The 12,064-nt window shown below is 47.5% G+C and overlaps 1 protein-coding gene across 4 annotated transcripts in view; it reads right to left on the bottom strand.

Annotated features, from left to right (window-relative positions):
* Cyfip2 (cytoplasmic FMR1 interacting protein 2) overlaps window positions 1-12,064 on the bottom strand; it is a 122,139-nt gene that overhangs the window by 42,758 nt on the left and 67,317 nt on the right. For all 4 annotated transcript variants that reach the window (XM_033761601.1, XM_019207259.2, XM_033761602.1 and 1 more), the window contains 4 exons: window positions 8,721-8,829; window positions 6,910-7,029; window positions 1,669-1,868; window positions 9-96 (listed from right to left, as the gene is read on the bottom strand). In XM_033761601.1, coding sequence (XP_033617492.1) covers window positions 9-96; window positions 1,669-1,868; window positions 6,910-7,029; window positions 8,721-8,829 — 517 coding nt within the window. The remainder of the gene's footprint in view (window positions 1-8; window positions 97-1,668; window positions 1,869-6,909; window positions 7,030-8,720; window positions 8,830-12,064) is intronic.

Here is a 12,064-nt window from a genome sequence, read left to right as displayed (position 1 = left end):
CTACTTACCTTGGAGCCATACAGATAATAAGGCTGGACGTTGGCAGGCTTATCTCGTTGTGGCTCTTGGGTGAAAGGAATGGCAGTTCGGACAAAGCTAGTGAAAGACGAGAGATGGGAAGGAGTTAACCGGGCCATAGCGTTATCCTGCTCGGTCCCATGCAGGACACAGCAGGAGCCCCCTCAACCGAGGAAGGCTCCTGCCGCCATGCACCTGCACTGTCCTAGGTGGCTGCCTACAAAGCTCTCAACTCTTCTGACGGCCTCCCTTTCAGCTACTGTCCCCTTCCCCAACCCTCCCACCAAGGGGCGAGGCTGCAGCTCAGATTTCCAGGCTCAGCTCAGGGCTGTGACTCCTCAGAAGAAAAGGAAAGTGGTCTGCACTGGGACCGCAAAGGGCTCTCTGTAGGGTCCTGTCCCCCCACCGCCAGCTACATTTCACGAGCTGGGTTCACTAAATTCTTTCTGTAAATGGGCAACAAGCAAGTATTTTCAGCTTTGCAAACCAGATAGGCTCTCCTACAAGAACTCCACCCTGTGGTCAAGCAGGAGCAGCGGCAGGCAGCAGTAAATGAATGAGCAATGGCTGAGTTCCAAAAAAAGCATCATGCATTTCAAATAATTTTCACGTGTCATCCATTATTACTCTAAATATTCTTCCCCCAATCACTCAAAACTCCATTTCCCATTCACAGGCTGTACCCAGAGACCTGGCAACTTGACGTGTCTGTAGTTAGTGGCTGGGGCCGTAGGCAACTGCTCCCTGCTGAAAGCCTTAAATCTTTAGACAGCTGAAGTCTGTCGCTCAGGGTGTGGGATGGGGGGGTGTCTGTAGATTCTCCCCATCCCCCTCCACTTATTCTTCCTAATACCACCCTGAGCCAGGCCCGGAGGTACTGAGAGGATCTGCAGACACAGGTGTCTTGGCACAACCTGCGAATACAGCCCTTATCCCTTCCACCCAGCTGTGAAGTTCCACGGACTAACAGAGTAGGACCTTTCACTGCCTCGGTGCCTGAGCCCAGGCCGTGCGCCCTTGTGGAAGGAAGGCTTCACTCTGTCCTGTATGAGCATTATGTATGCTCTGCAAGTACAGGCCTATTTTGTACATACATGTTCAGATATGTGGGCATCCTGACAGATGTTCAATGTGATCATGTCCCCCCAACTTTTCCAGGATACAAAAGTGCATAATTCTGATGTGGCCTCGGGTGGTGTTAGGTTTCGCCCTGAAACCTTGAGCTTTCATGGCACCACTGCCCACAGCACTGGTATGACCCTCACCCACCTCCCAGTTCTTTGGAAATGCTGCCTGGGATTCTGTTCTCCGGCCACTTTACCTTTTCTTTCCATTTCTCTTACATCTCCACTCCAGCACTTCCTGGCCTGGATCAGGCAGTGGCTTTTCTTTATCTCCTTACTTACTGCTGCACTGCTTTCTGTCCTGTGATTGCTTGATCACCTAAGCCTCCTCTAGCCTCCAGATTCTAAGAGGCAGGACAGTGTTTCCCTGCTCACCATGACATCCTCGCCTCCAGCACAGAGCCGGATCCCAAGAAGGCCTCTGAGAGATGCCTGCCAGATTGCTGGGTCCAGTTTGGAGGAGGCAGCTTGGCAAAACTCTGACCCCCACCCAGCCCTGGTCCTCTCTGCACATGGTCTCCCTCACCGGTTTGTGGAACCATTGTAGCAATAGTTGGGGAGGAAGTCAAAGTTCAGCTCCCAGAAGACATGCAGGGTGATGCGGCCATAGGGGGCTGACACGTTGTGATTGGCTTCCCGGAACATGGCGTCGAAGCTGTCCAGTGTCATGTGCTTGCAGAGCAGCCGGTGTGTGAGCCGGTTGATCTCCAGCAGCCACTCAAGCTCCTACAGACAGAGAATGGAGACTGCTGAGGACTTGCACGTAAAGCACACACAGGTGCTCTTCATCTCTGGACTCCTTTCAGGCAGGTGAGAGCCCCTCAATGTCTTCACCTTGCACATGAGGACTAGGATCCTCTTGCAGCAGCACCAGACAATGTTCTCTTGTTCTGAGAAGCACAAGGAACTATGTTGGAGTTACGCTGGGCCATTCTGGGGACAACAGTGGGAGAGAGGGGCTGCATGCCTGACACCTGGAAGGAGACCACCAACCAGGTAGAAATCCTGTTTGTAATCTTTACGGCAGAAAGCACATTCACTTGCTTTCCAGTTCCTATCCTGGTGAGGGGAAAGTTTGTCCCTCAGTGTCACAAGTAATATAAAAGAAAGCTGTGACTCTATCACCAGAGGTAACGTCTGTGCCTGAGGAAAACAATAAGAGCTACCACCTTTCTTGCGCTTATTATTAGGTTGAAGCATATGAAGGTTATTGTTTTAAGTCAAATGCTGTCAAATATCGGTAACTTCAACTGGTTCAAATTAAATAACATGTCCAATTTCATACGTGTTAATACACAGAATTTTCAACAAACCTCTGTGAGGTCAGTACTGCTACTGTCTTTATGCATGCAGAAATTTAGGCATCGAGAAATTAAGTAATTTGGCTGCAATCTAGGAAACTGGGTCCCAAGGTCTACATTTGCAACCTCTACACAATTTCCAGGAGAATTTTTAAAGGAAATGGAAGAGAACGGCTCCTCCTTTGGACTGCAGGCCCCTCAGGCAAATAGGACAGCAAAGTCTGGCAATAAGGCACAGACAAGCAGTCTGTACTTGGCCTGCGATGACCAGGGACCTAAGGGTGCTGCAGGCCTGGGCCATTCAGAGTCTACCTTCAAGAAGACTGTGGGGTCAGAGAGGGTGTCCACACACAGGAGGACCCTGCATTTGCGGAAACAGGTAGAGTGAATCCTTCTAGCTTGCTCTGGTTTCTTGTTCTCTATAACTTCTCAGTCATTGCTATGGTTTGGTTTGGTTTTTTGGTACCAGGGATCGAACTCGGGTCCTTGCGCTTGCAAGGCAGGCCCCGGAACCACTGAGCTAAACTCCTGGCAGTCACTGCTATTGAAAAGCACGACAGCCCGTGACAGAATGAGGGAAAGAGAACGCAGACCTAATGCTGAGGCACCTGAGGCATTGTTTTGCTGAAGACATCGCCTGAGATATGTGTGACTGTCCCTGTTTCATGGTAGGGTGAGGTTTGTAAGGTCAAGGAACTTGCCCGAGGTTACACAGGGAATACATAGCAAGGCCTGGAATGTGAACCTGGCTCTTTTGCTGCGGGTGGGCTGTCCATGGCTGACTGAGGAGCCCCCACCAGATGGAGTGAACCTGCCCCTTCTGATACTCATCTGACAGCTGCCAAGTCAGGACAGGCTAGGGACAACAAATCCTGTGCTTTCCAAAGAAAGTGAACGCCTAGCCAGAAGAGTAAGTCTCCAGTCCCCGTGTACCATGAAGTAAGAGGAGGACAGAAATACAGAGCCATCTGTCTGCCTCGGTCTCTTGGGGCCTGGCTAGCTGCACGGTGCCTATGTTCCCATTTGCTCAAATGGGCACTGATCAGATAAATCATAAATGGGCCACTGTAAATGGCTTTATTCCCAAGATCACTGATCACCTGGCAAGGGGTGGTGCCTTGTTTGCGGGGAGACACTCACCGATGAGAAACTGGGGAACAACTTCTGGCCTATCATTCTGTGGTTCTAAGTTTCACGAGTGCCTATCAGCATTTAGGAGGGAGATGAGCAGTTGAGGAGTCGTCTCAACTCTGCTGATATGGCGACAGCTGACCCAGTAGGTGATTCATACTGCATTTTTGAGGCCCGCTGTGGCCTTTAAGTCAAAAAGGACATGTGCTTGATGGACACAAGGTGTGGAGAACAGAAGAAAAGGCCACGGAAGCAGTTCAGGTGCCTCCTAGAGCATGTGAACTTCTGTCAGTCAAACCAGTTTACCCAAGGGCAACACAGAACAGGCGAACATGTCAGAGATGGGGTGGGAGGAACCAGAAGACCCAAGGGGCAGCCACGGCCACATGCTGGCCAGCTCTGTCACCTCGGGCAGATGAGCAGAAAGGCACAGTGAGGCCTGGGAGGCCACACACGCTTTTGGCGCTTGCAGCAGGCTGAAGGGAGCTCGGCCTCTAAGGGACAGGTAGCCACTTCCAGGCAAGTGTTGCCATCCGGGAATGCCAGGAAGGCACTGTCAGAGCTTCTGAAAGTTTATCAGAATTCTTCCAAATGTTGTACGTTGGCTCCAGTTTCAAATAAGCCATGCAGCCTGCACAAAATACAGGCTGCTGGCTGCTGGTTTTCAACTACAGCCGTCAGAGCTCACCTGACTCCATTCGCTCACTGTGCAAAACAAGGCAACCAACTCTCCGCCAAGTGCGCAACCTCTCCCGGCCGGAAAGCAGCAGTTTCCCCGCCTCAGAATGGCATTTTTAAGAGCAGGAGCTCAAGGCAGGAGGGGGTCACCCTGACCTGCACTGAGAGAGCTTCTGGGGCCTCACAGGAAGGGGTGCTGTGGAAGGGGCTGCTGCTTCTCTCGATACACAAAGGTTTTCACGGCTTGTTTTGATTTTGTTCCCAGCTAAGAGAACATTCAGTGCCTTTCAAGGGGTAGGAAGGAGCACATGAGGGCAGACGTACACACGTACACACATTAATCCCTTTTTCCCATAAGACAAGCTCACTGTTGGAGAACCACAAGTTACAGGTAAACAAAAAGAAGAAGAAGAAAAAAATCCAAATTCCCTCTACTTGGAGATGATCACTGCCAACATTCTGGCATAAACAAAGAGGTGGATGAATTATCTCCCTGAAGGGTGCATGCAATTCTTGACCCAACCAACCCACGACTCAGGAGTGTGCTGCAAGTCTTCCTAAGAAACATGGCTGAAAATTCTCCAGGACAGTGCCAAATTACAATCCCAAAATAATTTTTTATAAGCTCATATTAAACACAAAAACTATGCTAAATTCTTTCCAGGTATTATCTTATTGTATCTTTGTAACAATACTATGAGATGGATTCTAAAACTTCCTCCATTTTATAGTCAAGAAAACAGGCTTGGAGAAGACAAGTCACCTTCCAAGATCACCCTGCTAACAAGTGCCAGGGCTGGGATGGCACCTCAGGTTGGTCTAACTCTGGAGTCCTAGTTTTTGGTCACTTTATTTTTGCCACTTTATTCACTTAAATAAAGTAAGTTCCTTATTTTTTTTAATTGTTAAAAGTTTTTTGGTACTGGGGATTGAACTTGGGACCTTGTGCTTGCAAGGCAGGCAGCAGAATCACTGAGCTAAGTGCCTGGCCCAAGATCCTTATTTTTAAATAACTGTAGACTTACAGAAAAGTTGTTAAAACAGCATAACCTGCATATCCTTTAATCCACTTCCTCCATGTTAACACCATGCTTAACTGCTGTACAATCATCCAAAGAGGAAACTAACTCAGGTCCATGCTATAACTGAATATAGACTTCACTTAGATTTCAGCAGCTTTCGCACTAACAACCTCTTCCTTCCCTAGGACTCAATTCAGGAGCCTTCCTGGCAGTTAGCTGTGAAATCCAATGTTTCAGCTGTCATTCATTTCTACTTTCTACAGTTCTTAGACTTTTCTTTGTCTTTCATAATGTGGCATTTTCGGAAAGTATTACTCACTTTTTTTAGACAGTGACCCTTGATATGGCTTGATATTTTCTCCTGATAAGGCTGAGATTATGTATTGTGCCAAGAACACATGGCAGAGACAATAATGTACTTTAGTACTTAAACCTTGATACAAGGTTAGATGGTGCCTGTCGGCTTTCTCCATAAAGTTGCTCTGCTCCCTTTGAAGTTAATAAATGTCTGATGGAGACACTGTGAAACTATGCTATGTCTTGCTTCGTCTCAAAGTTCTTTTCTGAGTAATGTTTTCTACTGTAGAAAATTACACACACACACACACACACACACACACACACACACACACACACAGAGTCTACTGTTGTAGCCACTGTGGCATTCAGTACATTCACAATACTGTGCAGTCATCCGTCTCTCTAGATGAGTCCTCCCTGACTGAATCTGTAGTCATTAAACACAAATTCCTCCTTTTCCTTGGCAACTGCAGCTCCACTTTCTGTCTCTATGAATGGGCCTACTCTAGGAACCTCATAAACAAGCAATGATGTAATATTCTTCTCAAGGTTTCTTCTCACTAATCTTGGCAGTGATGGATTTTGCCCACAACAGTCATTACTATGATATTCTAATAAGTGATTTTCTAGTTTCCTTCCTTCCTTTTTTTTTTTTGTATCAGGGATCAAACTCAGGACCTTATGCTCACAAGAAAGGCGCGATGGCACGGAGCTAAATCCCTGGCCTTTCCTTCATTCCTTCTACTCATCTGCTCTGGAAGCATTAAAGCTTTCCTTTGATTGATTTAAGTTCATTAGTAAAGATTACTGTTATTCTTGAAGGGAGCGAATAAAGACAAAGCAGGTCCAACTGCTATTTTCTAGAAGAAGGGAGGAGGCCTGTTCTAAGCTGGGCATCAGAGTGGGTGGCAGAACAAAGCACAACATGCCAAAGCAGGGTCCCATGTTTAAAAAATTAAGACTTCCACAATGGTGACAAAAGAGCGCTGAACCCAAGTCAGAGCTGGCTGGGTCCCCTGCGAGGGCCCCATGAAGCCTGCTGTGCCATCTCCTCAAGCTTCTTAGGACCCTCTGCCCACTTGCTCAGCCCTTCAGAACCTGCAGACTTGCAGCAGTGCCCGAGGATTGGTCATCCCTGGAGATCTCCAGGGGATGCCCCTCCACTGCCTGCCCCTTGTCCTGCTGTTCAGGATCACACAGATATCCTCATGCCAATTAAGTCTGTCTTTCCCCTGCCCTGTTCAGACAGGAAAGAGACCCACTGCTTCTCTTACACTGACCCAGTCTCAACTAACCATCCCAGAGCAGAAATCCTACCAGCCCTCCGTCCCTTACCACAATGGAAGTCAGGTCTTCACTCTCAAAGCGGCTGATGGCCTGGTCCAGGGACTTATACATGGCGGCTGAGATGCGCTGGGTAATGAGTCTGTTCAGGTCAATGGATCTACCCAGCAGCTAGATGGCAGAAAGAGGGCAGTTACTTAGGGTTCACACCAACACCTGGCAACTAAATGCAATGCACTGAAAGGATATGGGTTAGAATTAGAAATACTGGGACAAATGGGGACTGTACATAGAAAACAGCACTGTTAACATTTCCCAGGTATGGTGATTTTATTTTGACTTCATAAGAGAATTTTGTTGTTCTTAGGACATACAGGCTGAGCCATGCAGTGGTGAAATGTCACAGGATCTGCAATTTATGCTCAAATAGTTAAGAAAATGTACTTATATCAACGTGCTCATGTACACACAAACTCACACATATTGTGTATGTCTGAGCCTACATATGAAAGAAAAGTCAACTAAATACATTTAAACATTAATCACCATGAATCTGGCTACAGGGTAGACAATGTTTATGGTATTATTTTTTTCAAGTTCCTTACAGGCTTAAAATATAAAGTTGAAGAGAAAAACACAATTCATTCAGAGTGTGGGAAGAGGCCTAGGGTAGACCCTACTCTCCCATAAACACTTCTGCTGGCATCCTAAATTTAAGCTAGAGGCTCCTCCTTGCCCTGGCCTGCACTCCAGTCACACAACAACAGGAGCCACCTCAGCGATGACCTACTTGGGACATTCCTGGGGGCAAAATGAAAAGGAAGAACATGAAGGGCTGCTTAAAGGATGGAAAATACAGCGTCCATTACTTTCCATGCGGATCCACATGAGCACACTTGTACCAGCTGCGCAGGTGCCAGTGGACATTTAGTCAGCACCTGCTGTGCGCATTATGATCTGCTGGGTGCCAAGTGACTGTTCTTAAGCACTTTTCTCTTATGATAAATTGCCTACTGCTGTCTAGGGCCCTACGCTGTGATCTCACATGCACGTGAAACTCACAATATTTAACATCTGGTGGCTAAATGTGGCTGCATTGTAACTGACAGCAGTCATCTGAAAGGCTCAAGGGAAAGCTCCACCCAGCTGGTGTTGGTAGAGGAGAAAATGTTTCGATTCCTCTTCTGATGATCTATTTCCTTTGACTTTCTCGTGGCAGTGGGAATGTCCACAGTTCCCAATGTAGAGTCCTTTGCTTTCACTGTGCTCATTTTCTTGGCCTCAGCTCTGGCTCTTCAGAGAGCCGGGGCCACACAGTACACACAAGGCCATTTTGCCACCAGCTTGAACAGAGCAGTCAGGAAAGAGAGTCTTGTGCGGCATCTGCTGCACTAAGATTCCTAGGCCCCCAGCAGTGATTCTACACCAGGGTCAAATATTAACACAAAAGTGGAGCACAGTTTCTGCCCTGAGTTTAATCCAGTGTGCTGCATTTCAAAGGTGCTGCAGTCTTCTTTCACCTATATGAGCATCTAGGTTCTTTTCAGGGACAGATGGACCCATCACTGCATGGCAGAGCGAAATCAAAAGAAGTGGGCTCCGTCTAATGACCACAGGACAAAAGCTCTGGGGCCACTAGCTGTGAGAAGTGAGCTGGAGGTGAGTCGAGAAGCCTAAAACTTGCACCAAAAGATGCTTCTGATTGGGAGATTCGGAGGCTGCGTTACATCTATTCTTGGAAATCTGCACTGGGCTATTCCCGGGGCAGACACTATGGAGTCCTGACTTCTGAGTTCGACACTAACTTCACAGATCCTCACTCCTGCCCACTCCGTGACCACTGTACCTTTCCTCCACTATACCTGGACATGCCTCTGCTTCAGCAGCGTTTCATAGCGGTTGGACGGTGGGTACGGAATGATGACTCCATAATTCTTACATTCAGCTCGAAAACGTTTATCCAACAGGACACTGGAAAGGACACGAGTTAGAGAGGGCCAGTAAGCATGACAGTGAATGGCTCTCAGCGCCCAGCCACACAGCCCCAGACCACGGGATCTACCAAGGAGGGTCACGTCTCCGACACGGCTGCTACCTGCTCTACAGTAAGTACACTTCCCTAAGTACTTTTCACTCAGGGAAGCTCAATATGTGAAAGTTTCTAAGTTAGAGATAGGGGAAAGGAGTTGAGCTGCTTTCCCTTTTTATTCATTTACCAAGAAAGCAATTCAGAGCTTGCTTAGTACATCCTGGGGAACAGGCTGGCTGCTGTAGACACCAAGTTCCTGTCCTCAGTGCACCCTCTAGTGAAGAGGGACTGGTACTGCATAGGTAAGCAGAGGGATTAATGGAATGAACCCATGGCCTCTGCACTGAGATGATTCCCCAGCTCGTTCTATCTTTGAGACAAGGTCTTGCTAAATTGCCTAGGGCAGGCTTGAATCTGCAATCCTCCTGCCCCAGCTTCCCAGAGTGCCAGGATTAAAGGCATGTCCCATAAGGCCCAGCTAAAATGATTTCTGACAGCAGTAAACATGTGCACAGTGTGTACTCTTTACCAGGTGTGCACACACGCATGCACACACACAGCCAGTTTTAACCTCACAATAACCCTGGGAGTTGGGTGTACTATCATCTTCCATGCCGAGGCACAGAGTGCAGAGTAACAGGGCTCTGAAAACTGTTAAATTAGGATCATCTGGGGTTAGGATGTCAATGCAAGTCTCTACCCTACAGAGACCTGAATGATAAAAGTGCAAAGCTCTAGGGCAGTGACAGAGACGGAGGGCCAAATTGCAGCCCAAAACCCGCTTACTGATCGCCAAGGGCCAACACTGCAAGGATAGTGCAATACCGAGGTTTAAGTTTAGAAAAAGCAACCCAATCGTTAACCTCTTCTGTGTTCAAAGGAAAACACAGTAACACACGTGGCATAGGCTCACCACCGCTGGTCTAGTGGAAGGCGGACACAGATACCATGCATTTGGTGAATCTGAGACAAGGAGAGGTGGCCAGAGTGGATAAAGGATTAGGGCACACTGGAAGGAACAGTGCAGAAATGAACTTCTCACAGCAGCCCAGGGACAGGCTGCGGGGCACCGCACGAGGCCAGCAGTGGGGAGATGCACTTGAGATGTGACTGAAAGCCACCGAGAGGTTTTCAGCAGGAAAGGAGACACACACTGGATCAGCACTGTCCACTACTGTGGCCAGCAGCCCTGCACCTGTGTGTGTGGCACTGAGGGCCAATCCCAGGAGCACCCCACCACCGAGCTATAGCCCCAGCATGATTTATTTATTCTAATACAGGGTCTTGCTAGGCTAGATGGCCAGGCTAGGATCAAGTGTGCGATCCTCCCGACTCAGATTCCCAAGCAGCTGGGATTCCAGATATGCACCAACACACACAGCCTCGGGGCCCACCACACACCTGAAATGCTGCCACCACACACCTGAAACTGAGGTGTGCTGTAAAACGCATACTAGATTTGGAAGACTTAAAAAAGAAAAAAAAGAACAAAAGAGATTCTCTAGTAATTCTTAATTACATGTTAAAATTATGGTATTTCTGCCAGGCATGGTGATGCATGCCTGTAATACCAGAACTCGGGAGACTGAGGCAGGAGGATTGCTATGAGTTTGAGACCAACGTGGGCTACATTGTGAGTTCCAGGTCAGTCTGAACTGCATAGTGAGACCCTGTCTCAAAAACAAAATAAAAAAAAAAATTAGGGTGTTTTTTATGGTTGAGTTTAATAAAATATACTACCCAATTAATTTTACATATTTCCTTTTCCTTTTAAAATATAGCTATAGTAGCCAGGGATTTAGTTCAGTGCTTCTGCTGCCGGCCTCGTAAGCACAAGGTCCCAAGTTTGAGCCCCAGTGCAAAAAAATTCATATATACGGCTACAGTTAAATCCCTGAATTACGAACAATCGAGTTGCAAACATTTTCACAGGTGTACTATTTAAAACTCACTTTGTCAGATTACGAACAAATCTGACTTACAAACATCCTCCTGGAATGAAATTCAGAGACTTACTATACTAAAATTTTTAAAGGACATAAATGCCTCCCATCTGTGGCTGAATTTTATTTCTTAACGGATGGCACTGACCAAGTCACTTCCCTCCTGTGCTTCCCCCGGTTTCCCAACTTCCCCTAACTTCCCACTGCTCTCACAGGCAATGGTCCTTGCCTGAGTTGTACATCTGGCTGAGGGAACTTTACAAACTAAATCTATATAGGACTGGGTGTGTAGCAAGCCTGAGTTTGTTCCAACCGGATCAGTATTTGGAAGCAGAACTGTCTCTGAGAAGCTGGAGCCCCGCTCACAGCCAGGACCACGTCCTCCCCAGCCCACCTGCATTCCCTGAGAAACCACCGTGGGTGTGGCAGGCGGTGTCGCTGTGCTTCCTCGAACTCCTAAGCATCTGCCCACCTAAGAGTCACTCGCTCCAGCAGCACGTCCTGTGCTAACAGCAGTTTGTACTGACTGCATGGACTCGTACAGAGATGTTTTACAGCGGCTTCACTTGTCCAAAGCAAGACAAACCCAATTCTTTCCACAAAAGAAAAACAATTACGGTAAGGACTGCACTTGGACTTACTGGTTAGTTCATCTGGGTTTCCAATAAGATTATTTATAAGCCAATCTGAGGTTTTTCTAGATGAGTACTGCTATGGATTCTTAAAGCTGGGACTCATGGGAGCTTTTAAATCCATGCATTTTGGCAACGCCAATGAACGAACCTGTAAAGTCTGCATCAGACTTCTTCACTGGCCGCCCATGTGGCTTTCACAAACCCATCCTTGTTTATTTCCATCCCATTCTCCACACTTTCATAATCTTAAAGAGTGAACTTTTAAAACTAAAAATCCTATCAAGTCACTGTTGCGCCCCTGACACCACTCTCTGGGGCTTCTCTCCTCCTGGAGCCACACAGCCCCACGACCAGCCCTAGCCCTCTAGGCACAGCTGCGCCCCCTTGTGGCCTTGGGTGAACAGCAACAGCACTAAGTCACACTGACCCTCCCGACAACCGGAAGAGAAGTGCATGCTCTTGGGTGAATAGTTTCACCACACATATTCCTTTTGCTTGCAATTTCCTGTCCCACTCTTTACCTTGTCTTACTTAACTCCTAAGATGTTGCTTCTTTAAGATGACTTTTTTTTTTTTTTTTTTTTTTTTTTTGGGGTTTA

Source organism: Fukomys damarensis, unplaced genomic scaffold (genome assembly GCF_012274545.1).
Source record: "Fukomys damarensis isolate Sample0158 unplaced genomic scaffold, DMR_v1.0_HiC HiC_scaffold_9, whole genome shotgun sequence".
NCBI lineage: Eukaryota > Metazoa > Chordata > Mammalia > Rodentia > Bathyergidae > Fukomys > Fukomys damarensis.
The sequence above is the reverse complement of the archived record's forward strand: the minus strand, read 5'-3'. Positions and strand labels throughout refer to the sequence as shown.